Below are 21,330 nucleotides of genomic sequence, written 5' to 3' on the forward strand. Positions count from 1 at the left end.
CTTTGAATCTCACAGCCAAACCGTTGTAAATAATATAAAGCATAACAATTACTGTTTAAATGTCAATGTTACATGAGAACTATGGATTTTGACTGTACCACTGTGGGTGTCTTCTACAAAGTTATCAATGTATGATGTGCTTTAATGCATTGTCACTGTCCAGACCACAGTGTCATGTCAAACACCATTGTTATTTTATTTGGAATATAAATGTCTTTATTAATCTTTGTCACTGTCGTGACAACATAAAACTACATACTCAATTTCTTAGAATACACTGAAACTCAAAATTACTTGGTTTGAGTGTGTGTGATATTGTTTTGTGTGTGTGTGTGTGACTGCATTTCAGGTTCCCTCACAAGGATGCAAAGGTGTAAATATGTAGTGTAAAGGGGTTAAAACAACAACAAAAACCCTGCCTCTAAAACAACAAAAATGAGTGCCAAGTGAAACGTAATTACAGTTATATAATCAGTTACTTTACATAACCGTATGACTTCATTCATCAATTAGCCTGCTGGACTATTCACTAAAAAACTTTGGAACCCATTACTGTGGTTAATTAGACAGTCGAACTCTGTTCACATATTCAAAAACATTTACACCCCTACATTTTCAGTTCAGCTTTCAAAGAACTAAGATAAGTTTCTAATTAAGTTAACTAATTAAGCACTTATTTTTTTATTTTATTTTTTACTTGTTATACTATATGCAACTTTGCAAACATACATATCTTGTATGAAAGGTGCTCAATAAAAAAAATAGTTTTTGCATTCTATTATTATGAACTCGCTGTGACACATTTAGCTCTCTATTATGGAAATATAGATGACCTTGTTGTTTGTACAATTCAATAACCCTTGTAGAATAATATTGAAGAACAAACCACATGCAAACATGAAATCTCCCTTGGTGAGCCCAAAGTTAAATTTGTGATCGACCTGCCTGTTGGTCTCAGAGATCCGTGTCCTCATTTACATTTTAATACCACATTGGTATAACTAAATAGCAATTGAGCAATTCTGGACTTGTGTGAGATGCTGGGCATCCATATTTAGCATTTAGCTTCTTGAGTTGTCCAGATGAGCCCAGTATATTTCACCCTCATGTGTTGCTTGGATCATTTTTTTTACCCATTTTCATATTTTTTCTTTAATAAAAACGGTATCCTTCATCTGAGTGGTCCAAGACTTGGTTACTTTTCCCACATTTGCTATCTGAACACTGACAAAAAAAATAAAAAATTGGACTGGATTCGATGAGTTGAGGATTTGTGACAAAATAAGTAACACTTGTGTTGCTCCAGTCAAAATTGACCCGCCATAGGAAATGAATGGGAAAGACTACAACACAGAGCAATTTTTTTTATTTTATTTTTTGTAAAAAAATATATATATATATATATTTAAATCAATAAACAGACAATGCAGAAAGCAACTGTACATAAATGAAGGCGTGATACTATAAAACATCCACAATGCAGAAAACACACGCACGCACGTGCACGCACACACAACACAGACACACAAACAGGTTTGTTTGACTATATTAATTACATTTTCATGTAATTGTTATTTTTATTCCAGCAGATGTCATCAGAGACCCCCAATGCATGATAAACCGTATTTTGATGTTTTGACACTTTCAAATTACTGAAATGAAGGTTTTTATTGAAGTGAAGATAACATAAAATGTTCATATTTTATATGAAAAGGAATGGTGGAATTTAGTAATTAAGAGCTAAATTAGGTTTAATTCCATAAAATCCATCCCAAATCCCACTAAAAATGCACAACTTTAGTGTTTTTACTTTAGTAAAATTTGTGTTATTACATATCTTTAAGAAAAAAATTAAAATTGTATGTTCAGGTCATTTTTGACCCTCAAACAATTTAAGTGTGACTCACAACCGAACAATGCACAAGGTTTAACATTTTGGCTCGTATGCATGTTATCCTTTGGTTTGCCAGTGTAGCATCTTAGCATCATGTTGCACCCACAATGCCTCAAGTTATGTCACAGGGATACATTTGGAAAAGAGGAGGTACTTAACAGTGTTCATAAAGTATCCACAAAAATGCTACAGATTCCATTCAAGAACTGTGCTGCAAAATTGTGCCTTGATAAGCAGGAAAGAAATACTAACTTTCTAGAACACAATGCTATTATTCGTCCACCTTATCAGCAAAAAGTGGTATTACAGGAAGTAGAAATGCTCTTACAGGTTTCCTATCTTACTGTGGCCTTGGATCACATGGTTGCAATGTGATTTTGTAACGTTTCCGAATGTCCCAAGGAAATTTTCCATTCATTAAAGGATCACACTGTGGCTACATTCAGACATGTGCATTTTTAGCCACATCATTCCATCTACCAAAGCGTTGTGGTGAGGATGTCTGGGCTGGGGGTGTATTACTATGTTTACAATATGGGTTGCAACATGTTTTGGGTTAAAGTAATAGTTTACCCAAAAATGAAAATTCTCTCATCATTTACTGACCCTCATGCCATCCCAGATGTGTATGACTTTCTTCTGCAGAACAAAAACAAAGATTTTTAGAAATATATCTCAGCTTTGAAGGTCCATAAGTGAATGGTGGCCAGAACTTTGAAGCTCCAAAAAGGAGATAACGGTAAGCATAAAAGTAATCCATAAGACTCCAGTGGTTTAATCAATGTCTTCTGAAACAATCCAATCGGTGTAAGGCCCAAATATACTTCATACGAAATTGAAAGAACGAACGGGTGTGACGTCATTTAGAACAAAATCTGGCCAAATATACTGTGTTTTTGAGTTCCTTTCGGTGGTTCATAACAGCTCGCCTGGGCAAACATCTATCCTGCAGCTAAACACCTTCCTGCCATTGGTCCACATCATCTGTAGGTGTGACCTGGAACTCCACCTGCTTTGACGCCGACAGCTTATTCGGTATATCTTGTTCAGGCAGTCAATATCTGTCAATATCAAGAACACACCGGCGTGTAGAGTTATTAGCGAGCCTGTGCAGATTTACCTACATTTGTACGATTGTTCATGTAGAGAAATTTTCCAAGACCATGTCATGCGAATTGTGTTTTTTTATTTATTTATTTATTTATTTTTTTATTAGTCTACAAAAGGAATCAAATCTACTCAAACACTTTCAAGTGCCCATTCACTCATGTGCCATCTGCAGTGAAAGCCATTTACACATCTGCCCATAGTAAGCCTATGATCATTATTTTGTCTTTATTCTGCACATTAAAACTTTTATACACTGATCTTTGCAGCAGAATCAGTGTCATCATAAATTACAATAACAGAGTGTGATCGGCGCATATTATGGCCACGTAGCATGTTAGCGCATTAGCACCATGAATTAAAAATTTTAAGACAAATTAAACATTTTCTACTGCAAAAAAAAGAAACGTCCTCTCACTTTCAACTGCTTTTATTTTCAGCAAACTTAACATGTGTAAATATTTATATGAGCATAAAAAAAAATCAACAAGACATAAACTAAACAGGTTTCACAGACATGTGACTAACAGGAATGGAATAATGTGTCCCTAAACAAAGGGGGGGTCAAAATCAAAAGTAACAGTCAGTATCTGGTGTGGCCACCAGCTGCATTAAGTACTGCAGTGCATCTCCTCCTCATGGACTGCACCAGATTTGCCAGTTCTTGCTGCGAGATGTTACCCCACTCTTCCACCAAGGCACTTGCAAGTTCCCGGACATTTCTGGGGGGGAATGGCCCTAGCCCTCACCCTCCGATCCAACAGGTCCTAGATTGGCTCAATGGGATTGATTTCCGGACTCTTGGCTGGCCATGGCAGAACACTGACATTCCTATCTTGCAGGAAATCAAGTACAGAATGAGCAGTATGGCTGGTGGCATTGTCATGCTGGAGGGTCATATCAGGATGAGCCTGCAGGAAGGGCACCACATGGGGGAGAAGGATGTATTCCCTGTAACGCACAGCGTTGAGATTGCCAGCAATGACAACAAGCTCAGTCCGATGATGCTGTGACACACCAGACCATAACAGACCCTCCACCTCCAAATCAATCCCACTCCAGAGTACAGGCCTCGGTGTAACGCTTATTCCTTCGACGATAAATGCGAGTCCGACCATCACCCCTGGTGAGACAAAACCACGACTCGTCAGTGAAGAGCACTTTTTGCCAGTCCTGTCTGGTCCAGTGAAGGTGGGTTTGTGCCCATAGGTGACGTTGTTGGTGGTGATGTCTGGTAAGGACCTGCCTTACAACAGGCCTACAAGCCCTCAGTCCAGCCTCTCTCAGCCTATTGTGGACAGTCTGAGCACTGATGGAGGGATTGTGCATTCCTGGTGTAACTCGTGCAGTTGTTGTTGCCATTATTCGGATATTCGGATGTACCAGGTGTTGTTACACGTGGTCTGCCACTGCGAGGATGATAAGCTGTCCTTCCTGTCTTCCTGTAGCGGTGTCTTAGGGGTCTCACAGTACGGACATTGCAGTTTATTGCCCTGGCCACATCTGCAGTCCTCATGCCTCCATGCAGCATGCCTAAGGCACATTCATGCAGATGAGCAGGGACCCTGGGCATTTAAGAACTTAAGAAACAGATATTATCACTTTTGTTGTTTTTTTTTTTGTTTTTTTGCTTTTGTTTTTTGTTTTGTTTTTTGGTTTGGTTTGTTTTGTCATTCCAAGTATTTTTAAAGGTGATACTCATTAGATTCTTATTACTGTAATAATGAGTAATACAATTATTATTATTTTTTTATTTATTTAAATCTGTGTAGATTAAAGGGAGTACTACCATTATGTATAAATACTTTACAAATGTATATATTTCACATTGCACAGATTTTTTTGTATTATGATAATAAAATGGGCTTGGAATATTCTTAATTGTCATGAAAATAATGCCAAATAATAGGCTTCATTTTCTTAAACCAAAATGTAATTTTTCTTTAATTTATTTTTGGTTGAAATATTGAATATGTTCTTGATAGGTTCCATGAGATTCACCCAGGTATCCTCAACATTTAACATTACGTCATCATTCAGGCAGCAGATATACCTTTTATTTATTTTTGTTGTCTCTTCCTCTTTCCTGTAGCTTCTCTGCCCTTTGTGATCATGAATATTGCATCCCAGCCATATGAGCGAGGCATCTACTGCCAGGACGAGAGCATTGGTTACCCCATTAGACCAGAAACCATCACACATGTAACACTGGCTGTAGTCACTATCACCTGCACGGTCATCATTGTGAGAGTCTCCTCCATTCATTTCTCTATCTATCCCTCTATCATCCCTCCCATGATCTCATCTCCAGAGTCACGCACAGAACAAAACAAAGTGTTCATTCATGACTTTGCACAGCAGAGGGTTTCATTATGCACAACAACACAGCTGGAGATTGAGGGTCATGTGGTCATGGGCTTGTTTTACATCGTGTTTTTGGTATTTTTAAGGATAATCTAAGACATTTATTAAAGTTCCATGAAACTGTTGTGGCTCTAAAATCTAATTCAATTAATCATTGTCTAAGCTATTGTATAGTAAGCTCTATAAACTGTTGCATGCCTGTGACCGCACATCAATTGAACTCTGTAACTTATTTGTTAAGTAAATGTAATTATTCATCAAACATTGCTGTCCATTAGCATATGCATACATTTATATCAATACTCTCAAGCATACATTAAACAAAAATGTCTTTTTGTCTTGTTTCCAGTAGAAATTTCTCAATGTTATTAAAATTGACTTGAGAAGCAAAGTTGCATGTCATGTTTTAAGCATAAACCTTGCTTACTTTTGTTACATTTATTTATTTACTATATTGTTTAAGGTTATAGTTTTGCATCTCAATCAATAGTTCTTTTCACTCAGTTTGATCTTAGTTGCAAGCTTGTGAAATGTACTAAACAATCAACCTTTTTTTCCCGTTTAGATATCGTCGGGTGAGGCATACCTCGTGTACAGTAAAAAAATTCGCTCCAACTCTACCTTTAATCAGTACGTGTCAACAATATATAAGGTGCTGGGCACCTTCCTATTTGGGGGAGCTGTCAGCCAATCACTGACAGACTTGGCCAAGTACACCATTGGGCGACCACGCCCACATTTCTTAGCAGTGTGTGCTCCCAAAGTCTGCAAAGGTTATATGGCCACAATCAACTGCACTGGCGACCCACGTGATGTCACTGAAGCCAGGTGTGTCTCTGACGAGAAAGGTTAATGCAAGTCTTTCTTTCTTTGTTTTGTGGGAACATCTTTTTAATCTTTGAAATTATATCTGATTTGTATGTTCTAGGTTGTCCTTCTACTCGGGGCACTCCTCCTTTGGGATGTACTGCATGCTGTTCTTAGCGGTGAGTGATATAGTAATCACAGGCTCTATTATTTAACTCTATTAAGGGGCCTTATCATGAGGAATCAAATTCCTTAATTTTTATTGATACTTTGAAATAAGAGTTTATTGTACTATTAAAACTAACTTTTAGAACTAAAAACTTCCTCCTAGTCCACAAAGAGCATTTACTCAAACCAAGCTGAAAAAACAACACTTCTAAAATCTTTGGATTTCTAATGTCAGAAACCCAATTCCATTCATACGAGACCACCCACATTTATTATCAACGATGCCCATTGGGTGTTTAGAAACTTGGCCTGCCCAGTCATGGGGAAGTAAAGAGAAAGCAGGTTAGGATTAATACTATTATTCCTGAATCAGAAATACTGACAAAAAGAATGGGGGAAATCTACCTAACCTTGTGCTGTTCCTAGCTGTGTCATGAGTTTTCAAAATTTTTGATGCCAAGGACCAAATTAAAACCATCAGTTTTAACCATCGATATAAACCGCCAATATCAACCATCGTTTTATAATATTGACGCTTTCATTGCTTTTGATTGCATAAGCATGAAAACGGCAATATAAAAAGCTGATGGTTTAAAATAAAGAAATACCTACCAAAATAATTTAAATCCAAAAAAGTAAAACATAAAACAAATATAAAAATAATAATAATATAAATGTGTAATGTTCTTTTGTTAAAAACTGCAAAAAGTGCTAAATTTTCCCCACAAAAATCATCATGTTATATATATATATCTTTTTATCTTTGATTGTGGCTCTCTAAAAGTTCAAAAAAAGTTAATGTGTTCAATAGATCCAATCCATGTTCAATGGAAATTAATTAATTACTGTTAGAACAATAAGATAGCTTTTGTACCTCTTTGTACATTTTTAAACCATAATTCATAAGCAAAACAGTGATTTGATAAGGTGATAAGGTAAGTGGCAAAATATCTGTATCGGCCTGTAGTTGTTTGTTAAAATCGATATTGCATCGGCCAAAGATCTTCATATCAGTGCCTACATTATTATCTGGAAAATATTTAGCCTAATTTGTAGTATGTTGACATTGTATATTTTGTTCTATCCAATAATTGAGTAATGTTAAATGTATATATTTGAAGAGAAACATTTTGATTAAACTATCAAATTCTGTAAATATAGTTTTTTTTTTGTTGTTGTTTTTTTACTTTTATGAACACTTTCTTTGTCTGGAATTTTCCTTAACAGTTTAAGTGTCACACTTGTCTTAATGTAATGCAGACTTATGAAGAAGACATTTAGTCTTAAGGTCTTGAACACACAGCAGCAAAAACATACCGTTTAATTCTGAGGGTCAAATACAGTTCATCCGGAAAGTATTCACAGCGCTTCACTTTTTCCACATTTTGTTATGTTACAGCCTTATTCCAAAATGGATTAAATTCATTATTTTCCTCAAAATTCTACAAACAATACCCCATAATGACAACGTGAAAGAAGTTTTTTTGCTAACATTTTTAGTGGACCACAGAGGGGGAAACAATTAAAAAAAATTATCACATGACCCTTTTAAAGCATTTGAAGCACATGGATCATTAAATTTCATACAATCAGAAAAGAATGAAGAATAATGAGGGATAGATGATAGATGTACAATTTAATGTAATTTTTTTGTGTGTGTCCTTCATTTCAGGGGTTTGCAAAGCCTGGAACTAATTTTATGAAACTATCAGAGTAAAACAAAACAATGAAAACAACAGGGCACAACTGAATTATATAAAACTCTAAAGAACAGTCAAGATGGGATTTTCATTATTCCTAATACAAAATGATTTCCCGATGAACTAAAAAGAAAGCTTTAATTGTTTAATAATGGACTTAAATTAACATAAACTTAAAAACATACACAAATACAGCCAAAGGCCATTCAAAGAGCCCTCTGATATTGTTATTTTGTTATTTCTCAGAGATGTCGGCAACAGTTTTTTCGAGACAAATATTCAACTCTCTGATCTCCTCAATGTATGAAGTTTCATTAAGATTCATCTAGTAAAAAAATCTGCTTTTCCTTGGCACTCTAAGCAGTTTGTTTTGCAGGCTGTTTCAATGGAGCCCTGATATTCTTTAATGTCCATTAAACTGACTCAACATTGAATACAGTCCAGCATGAATGGGTAGGCATGCATGTATGTACACTCACTGAGCACTTTATTAGGAACACTATGGTCCTAATAAAGTGCCAGACATGGTCTTCTGCTGTTGTAGCCCATCCGCCTCAAGGTTCAACATGTTGTGAGATGCATTCTGAGATGCTATTCTGCTCACTACAATTGTACAGAGTGGTTATCTGAGTTACCATAGCCTTTCTGTCAGCTCGAACCAGTCTGGCCATTCTCCGTCGACCTCTCTCATCAACAAGGCGTTTCTATCCATAGAACTGCCGCTCACTGGATGTTTTTTGTATTTAGAACCATTCTGAGTAAACTCTTGAGACTGTTGTGTGTGAAAATCCCAGGAGATCAGCAGTTACAGGAATACTTAAACCAGCCCGTCTGGCACCAACAATCATGCCATGGTCAAATCACAGAGATCAAATTTTTTTTCTCCATCCTGATGGTTGGTGTGAACATTAACTGAAGCACCTGACCCGCATCTGAATGATTTTATGCATTACACTGCTGCCACACAATTGGCTGATTAGATAATCGCATGAATATGTAGGTGTACAGGTGTTCCTAATAAAGTGCTCAGTGAGTGTATGTATACTTATTAACACGCACTGCCCTCATTGAGACCCTGTAGTGATTCCCAGGTCAGATCAGGTCATTACACTAGTACATCTTTTCCAAAATGGGATGATGGTCCATAAAAGACCAAACTTAATGTAAAAGTCAACTCTTTTTATTCCAACAACAATGTTGTTAGGGACTAAGTATTACATTTTTTGCTTGCAAGCCAATTTTTATCCTAAGCATTTTTTTTCCTTCATGAAATTACACTATAAACCTGCCGCTATTCTCTTCCTAAAAGTTGCATAAAATTCCTATATCATAAGCCTTTAATCTCCCCACTTTCTTTCTCTCCACAGTTCTATGTCCAGGCTAGACTGAATGAGAAATGGGCTCGTCTCCTGAGGCCCACCATCCAGTTTTTCCTGGTGGCCTTTGCCGTGTATGTAGGTTACACTCGCGTGTCCGATTATAAACATCACTGGAGCGACGTGCTGGTAGGACTCCTCCAAGGGGCACTCATTGCAATTCTCACTGTAAGTTACAGTTAATCATGTTGGGGAAGGGTGAATGGAAAGGTTTGGTTTGTTGTGAGGTTTCATGAGTTTGGTAATTGTATATGATATACTGTACATTTTAGAAGCATCAAATCCCCAAAGTTAAAGTGCCAGCAAATATTAGCTGCTTCTTGGCTCTCTTGCTTTTTGTCCTAAACATTACATTAACATTTAGATCTAACCATCTAATATAAGTATTATGGAAGGCTGGAAATTTTCTGCCTCTGTTGCTCCAAAAATAATAGGCCCCTTGGTTTGGTTTTATATGAAGCATTGGAAAGTAATTTGCACTGTCTCTTGCAGGTGCGATACGTGTCGGATTTCTTCAAGGTCCGTCCTTCACATCAATGCTCGATTCCAGAGATGGTGGAAAGTGATGATGCAGAGCGGAAACCAAGCCTACACTTGGGAGAGTCTGAGCACAATAACCATTACAGCTATTCTGGACCTGTGTGAGAAGAATGGAGCCAAATACTCACACTACATCTCCCACAAACCACTGGACTGACGGCAGGGGGCGGGACAATACTACACATGCTCACAATGCTAATGTACCACCAGCCTCCTTGAGAAAAAGCTTTGGTGTCTCTTTCTGTCCTTCGCATGAGAGAGAACTCTATAAATATTTAATGCATTTAATCACAATGATTTGCCGAGGACCTCAAGATATTGAGGGACTGAATCTGTTTTATAAGTCTAAGTTGGTATATTGGACCAGATTTTATCTGAAGTCGTGTATGGCATGTATATTCTATTTCTGAACTGTAAATCTTACCAATCTATAGCTTAAAATGGCACTTTGCTCTGGAGCTGTCACGTTTAAATGTGTTTTTGTTCATGTTTTGTTTTCATGCATTTTATTTTGAAATTAATTTACTTCCTGTCCCTGTTTCTGGTCATGTGTCCTTGTCATGTGATTTCCTGTTCCCCTCATTTGTTCCTTTAATGTGAGTGTCTGGTTTAATGTGTCTTATCTTATTATCAGTTCTGTTTTATTATTGGTTCCCATTTATTAGTCTTATCATGTTTATTAGTTTTGTTTTGTCATTGGTTGTCTGTCATGTGGTTACCCATGTTCATGTATTTTAGCCCTCATGTTTGCCATGGTCTTTTGTCAAGTTTTGTGTTGGTGTAATGTTGTGTCAGACTTCATGCTGTCAAGTCATTGTTTATAGTGCAGTTTATTCAAGTTTAGTTTATATTCTGTTTTCACTTTGGACTCACGTCTTTGGATTTGTAAATAAACTGCACATGGGTTCTCACATCATCGTCCTCATCCGTTCCTGTCTTCACCGTGTCCTGCCTGCTCTGTAACATTACAATGATTTTGTGAGAACCCAAGTGCAGTTTATTTACAAATCCAAAGTCGTGAGTCCAAAGTGAAAACAGAATATACAGTAAACCAGAACATAAACTAAACTTGAATAAATGTCACTATAAACAATGACTTGACAGCATGAAGACTGTCACAACATTACACCAACACAATACTTGACAAAAGACAGTGACAAACATGAGGGTTAAAATACATGGACATGGGTAACCACATGACATAGACAACCAGTGACGAGACTAAACTAACGAACATGATAGCAAGACTAATAAACAGGAACCAGTAATATAACAGAACTAATAAGATAACAAGACACATGAAACCAGACACTCAGATGAAAGGAACAAATGAGGGGAACAGGAAATCACATGACATGACCAGAAACAGGGATAGGAAGTAAACTAATTTCAAAATAAAAGGCATGAAAACAAAACAAGAACAAAAACACATTTAAACGTGATAGAAGCTAAGCTTGCACTTCCAATATAATTTAGAAATGTCTGAAATAATTCAATGCTGCATGAGCAAGCTCTATCCTTTTCATAGTAGTGTCGTTTGAATTTTTCCAATATTTCGCGCCTTAGTCGTTAGTAATCTGGCCTTTTTTCCAAACAGGGTGTCGACACTCGATGTGGACTGCAAATAATAGATAATGTAAAGAAATTGTGATATTATTTTGTTCCCCTATGTTTAAAATTTAAACGTGAGCTACCACTACAGCATCTGCAAGCCTGTTAGCCTGTTATGCTCCAACTGTTTTTTTGTTGTTTTTTTTGCATTTGAAAAAAAGCTGTCTTTATTGAACGTTTTCCTTTGTGAATTGTTGTGTCCCAAATTCTTATTAAATGTTTGTAAGAACAGTTTGATTGTTGGTCACTGACAACAAAACAGACTTTGTTTTAATTAAACAGGAGCAATTTTAAATTTCACTCATTTAAAATTTGACCATTTCAGGTGTTCTATGTTGAGAGTTATAAACATGATCACACGAGAAATTGACATTTCTTCCGAATGTTCAGGTACCCTGAAATCGACGGCATTTTACAGATTTACTGACAAGCGGCATCCCCCTATCAGGCCTTTTTTCATCAATTCAGACGTGATCACCTTTCCAAATACAAATACAACTTGCTTTTGGCACCACTCTGTGGACATTTCACCTGGAAACTTGAGCTCACATGTGCTCTTATGATCCAACAATACTTCCAGCTTCAGCAACTGGAGGTAGTGGTTCTAATTTTGGTATGCACACACTGTTTTTCAGCTGAAGAACTTTCGACCTACTGTCACCAAATTTTCACCCATGATTGCTACAAGAAATTCTAGAATCTCTTTTGATACTATTTGCATTCTGGTAAAAAACATCAGCACAGATTTTTGCATATCCAGTTAGCAAAATTTGTTTGAGTACTATGTCAACAATGTATGACCTTTTGCAGGCATGAACAAACAGTAACTCTGTAACGGGTAAGGATGGGCAAGGAGGAGGCGGGAACCGGCTGAGCAGTCAATGAAACTTTTAATGACATAAATTAACTTAAATTAACACATAGATACACATACATACACAGCGGCCACGTGTGTCTCTCTCTCTCTTGAACTGGCGCCTCCAGCTCATCTTTATCCCCCTCCCGGCTGATTAGGACAATTCAGCGCCGGGCGTGCATCCTAACGGCCCGGCCACGCCCTCCTACTCGTTACACCGCCTGATTCAGGCCGGGAAACCTCTGGCGTGACATCCTATCCTGGAGGGGAGGTGTTGCCCTTCCGGCCGTCCTTTTGCTGGCAGGTCTTCCCTGCCTCTCTGAAGCCCTGGGAGAGATGAGAGGAGGGAGAAGGAAGAAAGAAAGAGCGAGGGGGAGGGACAGATAGAGAGAGAGAAAAACTTGCTCCCTGGACACGCTGTCGCCTGGTCCTCAGCCACTCCTCCGCTCTCTGGCGGACGACAGCCGCTCCTCCCCAGGTGGACGGCAGCGAGTCCTCCGACCACTGGCAGACGGAACAGCTCCTCTGACTCCCAGTGGCTGGCAGCGACTCCTCCATCCCCTGGCGGACGGCAGTGGCGTGGACTCTACGACAGCACACCCCTCCTCCTTCCCGGGTTTCAGCACCAATGTAACGGGTAAGGATGGGCAAGGAGGAGGCGGGAACCGGCTAAGCAGTCAACGAAACTTTTAATGACATAAATCAACTGAACTTAAACACACAGACACACACACACAGCAGCCATGTGTGTGTCTCTCTCTCTCTCTCTAACTGGTGCCTCTGGCTCGTCTTTATCCCCCTCCCAGCTGATTAGGACAATTCAGCTTGAGCCCACATGGCCCAGCCACACCCTCCTCCTCGTCACAAACTCATTCCACATGTAAACTTTACTCAAATAGTTTCATGTACTGAAAATAACATATCGCCAGAAGTGGTTTTCAAACACGTTTGATCTTATTAGGTTTGCAAACTTTGTTTACTTTTGTCATGTTCAATTGGGTGCTTTCCATTCAGACAAGCACTGCAGAAGCCAAGCCTCAAAGGCTGTTAAATTATTCAGTCAAAGCTATGACTTCAAAATGATTTAGTCTTAAGTTTTTGCACTCCAAAATAATTCAGACCCCTTTATAACCTTCCATACTATGAGTATGGTTTGCTTTTAACTTGCAAACAATTTTAAACTACACCCAGAAACTTATCCTTTAGTTTTCTGTCAAAATGAAGGCTGAATACATTCATCATTCTCCACTAAATTACAATAGGAATACATTATACCATCTGACTGTATATTATCGTGCTTACTACACAGCTACTTATTTCACCCAAAAATTAAAGCTCTCATCATTTACTCACACTCATGCCATCCCATATATGTATGACTTTTTGTCTTCTGCTGAACACAAAGATTTTTAGAAGAATATTTTATGCTCTGTGGGTCCATAGGTCAACAGGGTCCAAAACTTTGAAGCTCTAAAAGCATATAAAGGCAGCAAGTCAACAGGGTCCAAAACTTTGAAGCTCTAAAAGCATATAAAGGCAGCACAAAAGTAATCTATATGACTCCAGTGGTTAAATCCATGTCTTCAGAATCTATATGATAAGTTTGGGTGAGAAACACATCAATATTTATGTCCTTCAAGAATCAAGTTTTCCAGAGAGCTTTATGATAATATTTTAATTTTAAATTAGTAATAGTAATAAGATAATAATAAGGAAAAATATTATAGGCCAATTATTGGAAAACAAAATGAATGTAAAGTGGACTAAAATGAGATATGAGCCCACTTTTAGGGCCAGGGAAAGTGGAAATGCAAAGAGAACTGCATGGGTTCTTTTTCACTTGTTTTTTTTAAAAAGAGAACCTGACTGTGAAAACACTAATTTGCTCCTGTACTGTTTAACAGCACTAGAAATGCCCAGCAGCTGCCACATATTTTGTGTCGTCTTTCAAGTTCTTATTGACTCTTTAAAGAAGCAACCTTGTCACTACAAGCTAGAAAATTCAAGTTTGCATAATAATGTCAAAGTTGGGACATTTTCTTATCTTATTTGTGTTTTTCAGAGGCAGGATTTGCTTTTTGGATGGGCTTCCAAAAATGGATGTCTTCACGCAAATTTTAAGTCGGCTTCTCATTTATATTTACATATACAAATGAATGACATTTACAAATTTGTGCTTTGTAATTGGGTGGGTGTGTGTCGACAGGGCGTATCTAGGCAAACCTTGGCCCACCCGTGTTTAAGTGAATGTGCCCAATTCTTTAAATTCTTTAGTAGTCAAAGAGCACATGCTAGTAGGCACTATAACCACTGGCCTTGGTGGTAACAACAGACTGATCACACTGTAAATTCATCAACAGTAGGTAAAACATTTTGCTGCTGAAATCAGTCTGTGCTTACCGAAATTCAAATCAAATTCAAAATGGCCAAAGCTGAAAATGTTGTTGAACGTAGGCACGTGTGAGCTCCAGTTTCCGGGTGAAATGTCCACATAGTGGTGCAAAAAGCAAGTTTGTATTTTTAGTTGTTAATTATGTTATACAGTCAACAGAAATGCATATTGTGTTAACTCTACCTCATAACCCAAACCCCAACCCAAAACCTAACCGTAAATGGAGTAAAAATGTAATTATAGTGCGAATAATGCAATCTTAAAATTTTGCTCACCATTGTTTATGTGAACACGATTACTTCCTGGTTCCTCTAGGGGAAATATGTTCACATTTGAACTGATGCAAAAATGTCTGATGGGGGGTGGTGCATGCCAGTAATTTGACTGAAAAAGGTCAATTTCAGGGAGCATGAACTTTCGAAAGCGACTTGTAGATTCTCGTGTGATCATGTTGGTTAACAAAGCCTCCATCCTACCCTTGTTTTTCCGTCCTTTCTACTCTGCATGGTATTGCATTCTTTTTAACTCAAATGTAAGTTCTTATTTTGTGGGTGAGATGTCTGTCTGTCTATGCAAGGTTGTGCTTTGGTATTTAGATTTCCACTATCTAAATCTAGCAGTATTGTTGGTATTTCACAATAGCTCTCTTTGGGATAATCTTGGGTGATAATCCTTTGGGTTTTAGCCTTGTCGTTTCTTCTTTTTTTTTTCTTTTTTTTTTTTTTTTTAGCTTGTCGCATTCCACAGAATCCCTCCTTCAGTTGTTTTCTACTGTCAATGACAGTAATTTAAACTTCTCACACCCTTAAAATAGGTGCAGAACAAGAATGGATCTTTAAGTCTGGTGCAGAAACTGCATTTCCTCCCTGTTATGCCGGTCACATGTACTTTTGATTTGACAAGGCACATACTGTTTGTCAATGCCAATTTAATCTTTTTTTTTCCTTTTTTTAAAAAATTTTTTATGCAACATATTTGTTCTCCGAACCTGCTTGGTGTTCTCTGAAAGGAATAGTTGTTTTACAGAAGTGTTTTAACTCTATTTTTTTATATTAATTAATTCATAATCAGTCGTGACAACAACATGCCGTTTAAATGCATTAATACTCAAGATGTGATTGATATCTGAACCCTGGTCATGACATTTACACTCACTGAGCACTTTATTAGAAACACCTGTACACCTAATTATTCATGTGATTGTCTAATCAGTCAATTATGTGGCAGCAGTGCAATGCATAAAATCATGCAGATACGGGTCTGGAGCTTGAGTTAATGTTCACATCAACCATCAGAATGGTTACAAAAATGTGATCTCAGTGATTTCGACCGTGGCATGTTTGTTGGTGCCAGACAGGCTGTTTTGAATATTTCTGTAACTGCTGATCTCCTGGGACTTTCACGCACAACAGTCTCTAGAGTGTATAGAGAATGGTGCTAAAAACAACCAGTGAGCGGCAGTTCTGCAGACGGAAACGTCTTGTTGATGAGAGAGGTCAACGGAGAATGGCCAGACTGGTTCAAGCTACAGAAAGGCTACGGTAACTCAGATAACCATTCTGTACAATTGTAATGAGTAGAATAGCGTCCCAGAATGCACAACATGTCGAACCTTGAGGCGGATGACCACGTTGGGCACTTAATGAGGACCATAGTGTTCCTAATAAAGTGCCCAGTGAGTATATATAGCAATAGTATTATTCAACTATTTTTTACCTTATATGAAGAAAACATAGTTGTTGTGGGTGGTTGCCTGGGCTTTGCTTTACAGTTGCTAATGTGTAAGGTGTTCTGAGTGGCTTTTAGCATGTTCATATGTTGTTGCTAGGGTGTTCTGGGTGGTTGCTAGATCGTTGCTTACTGGGCCAACTTAAAAGAGCTAATTCGCAAGTCCCTATGTTATTCTGGTCCCTATGGCTCAGGTCCTTACTTCAATGCAAATAAATGCCTTTTTTTAATCGCCAGGTGAAAATCTTAAAATGTGATGTATCATTTATGTCCTGAACACTAACAGTGCACAATAACTTATACACTGTAAAATCTAATTAGCTGACTTTACGTAGATTTTTAAGGCAATCGGTTTGCATGATTTTTTTAAGTAAACATACTAATTTGGCTCAAGTAAGTTTGGCTGAACTTACATTTTCAAGTAACATTTACTAGTAACAAGTAAATTTAATTAATCTGTGATTAAAGTATTGTTGCTTTTATTTAATTATTTACATTTATTTATAGCATGTCTATACAATATAAGGTAAATTACAACTGGACACTTGGTTAGCCATATGGATTCTCCTCACTTCTTCTTAGTACACATAAATCTGCACTTTTGTAAAGTACAATTGAGTAGAGAAAAATGACTAAAATTTAACAGGCTCCAAGTTCACCAGAGGTAACACTAATCACCCTCATGGTGACTTCACACAAATCACAACTATCAACCAGCTACAACAAATGTAATGAGCGATAGTGAGACAAACAGACTCGAGCAGGGGAACAGTTCATAGGATTTATTAACAACAATACCCGTGACAGTACACCTTGAAAAATAGTGCCCAGCGAGCCTGTCTAGAGTTGAGGTGTTTGGCACTACGAATATACTCTAGGTTCTTATGATCTGTCCAGACCACGAAGGTACCCCCGAACCCTCTAACCAATGACGCCACTCGCCCAAGGCTAACCGGACAGCCAATAGTTCTCAGTTGACGACGTCATAATTCCGTTCAGCCAACACCAAGCTCAGATGCACCCACCTCCACCACAAACTGACTTGCAGGATCGAGAGTAACGGGGAAGGGTGCGGTAGAAATCCTCTCCTTTAATTTAGAAAACGCAGCCTCAGCTTGCGGAGACCAACAAAATTCAGTGCATGTGGAGGTGAGGTCCATCAGAGGTGCAGCGAGCTGACTGTAGTTCCTTATAAATCTCAGATAAAAATTAGCGAACCCCAGAAACCTCTGCAATACCTTGTGAGAATCTGGGGTTGGCCAATCAGAGATGGCTCTAACCTTAGTCGAGTCCATGTGCACTCCCTCAGACGAAACGATGAACCCCAGGTACGGAAACGACTGTGCATGAAAAGTGCACTTCTCCACCTTGACGAAGAACCGATTCTCTAGCAGTCAAAGAAGCACCTGCCTGATGTGCTGCACATGGTCCTAGATATTCTGGGAGAAGATCAGAATATCATCAAGATCGACAAACACAAAACGATCAACCATGTCTCTAAACACGTCATTCACAAGCCCCTGGAAGACGGCAGGGGCACTGACCAATCCAAAAGGCATAACAAAGTATTCAAAGTGAACCCTATGGGTGTTAAAAGCCATTTCTACTCATCCCCCTTCCTAATCTGGACAAGTCAAGGTGATGAGCGTTGCATAAATTCAACTTTGTAGGCTGAGGACATCAATTGCAAAGGATAGCGATTCTTCACCGTGATGTCATTCAGCCCCCGATAATCTATACAGGGTCTAAGCGAGCCATCCTTCTTCTCCATGAAGAAGAACCGCGCCCCTGCCGGCAAAGAGGAAGGGCGGATGAGACCAGCTGCCAGAGAATCATTGATATACCTGTTCATGGCTTCCCTCTCGGGAGCCAAGAGCGAATAGCGAGTGCCCGGAAGCAGTTCAATCGCACAGTCGTATGTGCGATGAGGAGGAAGGGTCGCGCCACGGGACCGGCTGAACACTGCCCTCAAGTCATGGTATGTCAACGGTACTCCGGATAAGTCCGCCAGTTCATCCTGCAATGAAACACAAGACTGGACAGGGGAAACAGCAGAGTTAAGACAGTGCGACAAACAATAAGGACTCCAAGCAAGAACAGTGTTGGTTGACCAGTCTATGTGTGGGTTGTGTGTTACCAACCAAGGATGCCCCAACACTACCGGTGCTGATGGAGATTGGATAAGGTAGAAACACAACTGCTCTGTATGATTCCCAGAGATGAAGGTGACTGGCTTTGTGGATTGAGTGATGACGGACAGCGGCGTGCCACTTAGGGTGTGGGCGGTGATGGGTTTATCCAACTGAACCATAGGAAGTCGCCATTTTGAAGCCAATTTGAAATCCATAAAGTTCCTTTCAGATCTGGAATCAACCAAGGCAGAAACCGCGTGACAGGCAGATCCATACTGCAGCTGGGCCAGGAGAAGTGTCCGAAGTCCAGGGGTTTTGTCCAAAGGTGTTGTGCTCGCCAGTAACCCCTTTCCTACCGACGAGCGATGTCTTGTACCGGACAGGAAGCAGAGAGATAATCAGAACGAGCACAGTAAAAACACAGTCCATTCACGACTCACGAGACGTCACTGTTTCTCCCTGCGTGAGTCTTGAGTTCTAACGACTTGCATCGGCTAAGTGTCAGGCCGTGATACTGGTGAGTTCGCTGAAGAGGCAGAACGGGTAGGAGGATCAGTCGCCAGTGTAGGTGGAAAGCAACGTCGATGGCATAGGGTCAGGTGTTGATCGACTCGGATAGCCAAATCCACCAAGTCATCAAAGCGCGGAGGCAAATCCAAAGAGAAATTCTCATCCAGAATGTCATCGGAAAGACCATGCAGAAATCGATCCCACATAGCATGGTCATTCCACTCACAAGAAGCAGCTAGGGTGCGAAATTCAATCACAAAATCTGAGACTTGTCAATCTCCTTGAGACAGTCAAGATAAGACCCTCGCCGCCTCCCGACCTTGAGCCGAGCAATCAAACACTCGGTGGAGCTCCATAATAAAGGCATAATAGGAAGCGCAGCAGGGATGTCTGTTATCCCACATGGCAGTACTCCATTCTCCAGCCCTTCTAGTGAGAAGCGTAATTACACAAGCCACATTCATAGTATCCGATGCAAAAGTGGAGGGCTGTAATGTGAAGAACAGGGATTATTGTGAAAGGAATGCGCTGCAGGATTTAGCCTGACCTGAATACGGGCTGGAGGGGGAATACGGGCTGGAGGGGGAATACTGGCTTCAAAGCGTCCATGAGCCAGGGGAACCACCGGAGCCGGTAAAGAAGCTTCCTGAGAGGGGCCAGCATCAGGAGATAGGCAGAGCTGCTGAAGAAAAGAGGTGAGCTTGTGAGCTGCAAAGCCATCATCTCTAGAGCCCGTTTCGAAGCAGAGATTTGATCCTACTGACGTCCCAGCAAGACTCCCTGCTGAGAGAGGGCGGAGCGAAGAGTGGATTCCTCCGCTGGGTACATACTTGGCTAGATTGTTCTGTAATGAGCGATAGTGAGACAAACAGACCCAAGAGCAGAGGAACAGTTCAAAGGATTTATTAACAACAAATATGGGCAGTCACTGGGTTGTGGAATGTCGAAGATCCCGGCACCGACTGCAGCAGCGGGAAGTGATCTCTGATAGCGTGCGTGCCATGGCTGTGCAAGGAGCAATCTGTGAAGAGTGTGTTTGTAGGATGAGTGTGTGCTTTGTGGAAGTCAGGAACAGATTCGTAGAATCCTCCGTTGAAGCTTAGTGAAGTGCAGAACAATGCCCAGCAGAGATGGGCGATCTTAACTCCCAACACGAGGGCAGAGACGAGGTATCCTCCGTGGAAGACCAACTGACACGCACCAAAACTGGAAGGCAACCACACACCCGACACGCGGGCATCCAACAGATACACGAGACAGGACCAACTAGGCAGTGAGGTTAGTACTCAACATCAAACAACAATCTAGCAAAGATACTGAGAACATGATGGGCTTAAGAAGGGAGTGAAATAGAGGAGAACAGGTGTTGCTTGGCACGCTAATCAGTGGCATGATCAATGTTCCCCAAGGAACAATCAATGCTCCCATGGAAACGCCGATCATGCATGCCGGCCGTGCCTGTGAGACATGACAAAACAAACAAAATAAACCGGCGAACTCACCAGAGCCATGACAGTAAAACAACAACAATAGTCATTAGAATTATATAAATTTTTAACTAACGATTACAATTTTTCTACATAAATTCCCTTGTTTTGACCAAATATACATAATTTATTCAAACACAATGGCTTATAGGTATCCACACAGCTGCAATTTTGCACTTGATAATTTTGAGTCCAAAGTTTAAAGAACATTTGAGTTATAACAAAATACGACATTTCAAGTACTGTTTAATTAGGACCACTTAAATGTTTTTATTAATTACAACTTTAGGGTTAAGAGAGTAATGTTAACTTAATTAAAACTAGTAAGAACAGTAAAAAATTAAGCTTAAGTTGAGTAAACAATTTGTTTTTTTTTTACAATTTGAGATAACTATTTACAGTGTGTGTGAAATATTTCAAGGTTCGAGGTTTGTTCCTTAACTAAAAATGTAGGTATGGAATTTTTAGCCTTTTACTCTTGGTTTATTGATGTGAAATATTTCTGATTTTCTTCATATAAAAACAAACACCAGTGCTTTAAAAAAGTAATTCTGATTCATATGTGGCATAGACTGGCAAAAATGAATAATCCAGAAGGGATCTGCCCTCTTGCTTGCATTCATTCTGAGTCTGAAGCCCTGAGAGACAATGCTACACT

General features: G+C 39.3%; 1 protein-coding gene across 1 annotated transcript in view; it reads left to right on the top strand.

The window, feature by feature from the left end:
- The window catches only part of LOC127438576 (phospholipid phosphatase 2-like), a 31,166-nt gene extending 19,368 nt beyond the window's left edge, over positions 1-11,798 (top strand). Inside the window, exons 2-6 of the mRNA XM_051694260.1 lie at positions 5,094-5,245; positions 5,931-6,193; positions 6,294-6,351; positions 9,408-9,584; positions 9,909-11,798. Coding sequence (XP_051550220.1) covers positions 5,094-5,245; positions 5,931-6,193; positions 6,294-6,351; positions 9,408-9,584; positions 9,909-10,061 — 803 coding nt within the window. The 3' untranslated portion in view covers positions 10,062-11,798. The remainder of the gene's footprint in view (positions 1-5,093; positions 5,246-5,930; positions 6,194-6,293; positions 6,352-9,407; positions 9,585-9,908) is intronic.
- The last annotated feature ends 9,532 nt before the right edge of the window (positions 11,799-21,330 follow it).

This window comes from Myxocyprinus asiaticus, chromosome 49 (genome assembly GCF_019703515.2).
Source record: "Myxocyprinus asiaticus isolate MX2 ecotype Aquarium Trade chromosome 49, UBuf_Myxa_2, whole genome shotgun sequence".
Lineage (NCBI taxonomy): Eukaryota > Metazoa > Chordata > Actinopteri > Cypriniformes > Catostomidae > Myxocyprinus > Myxocyprinus asiaticus.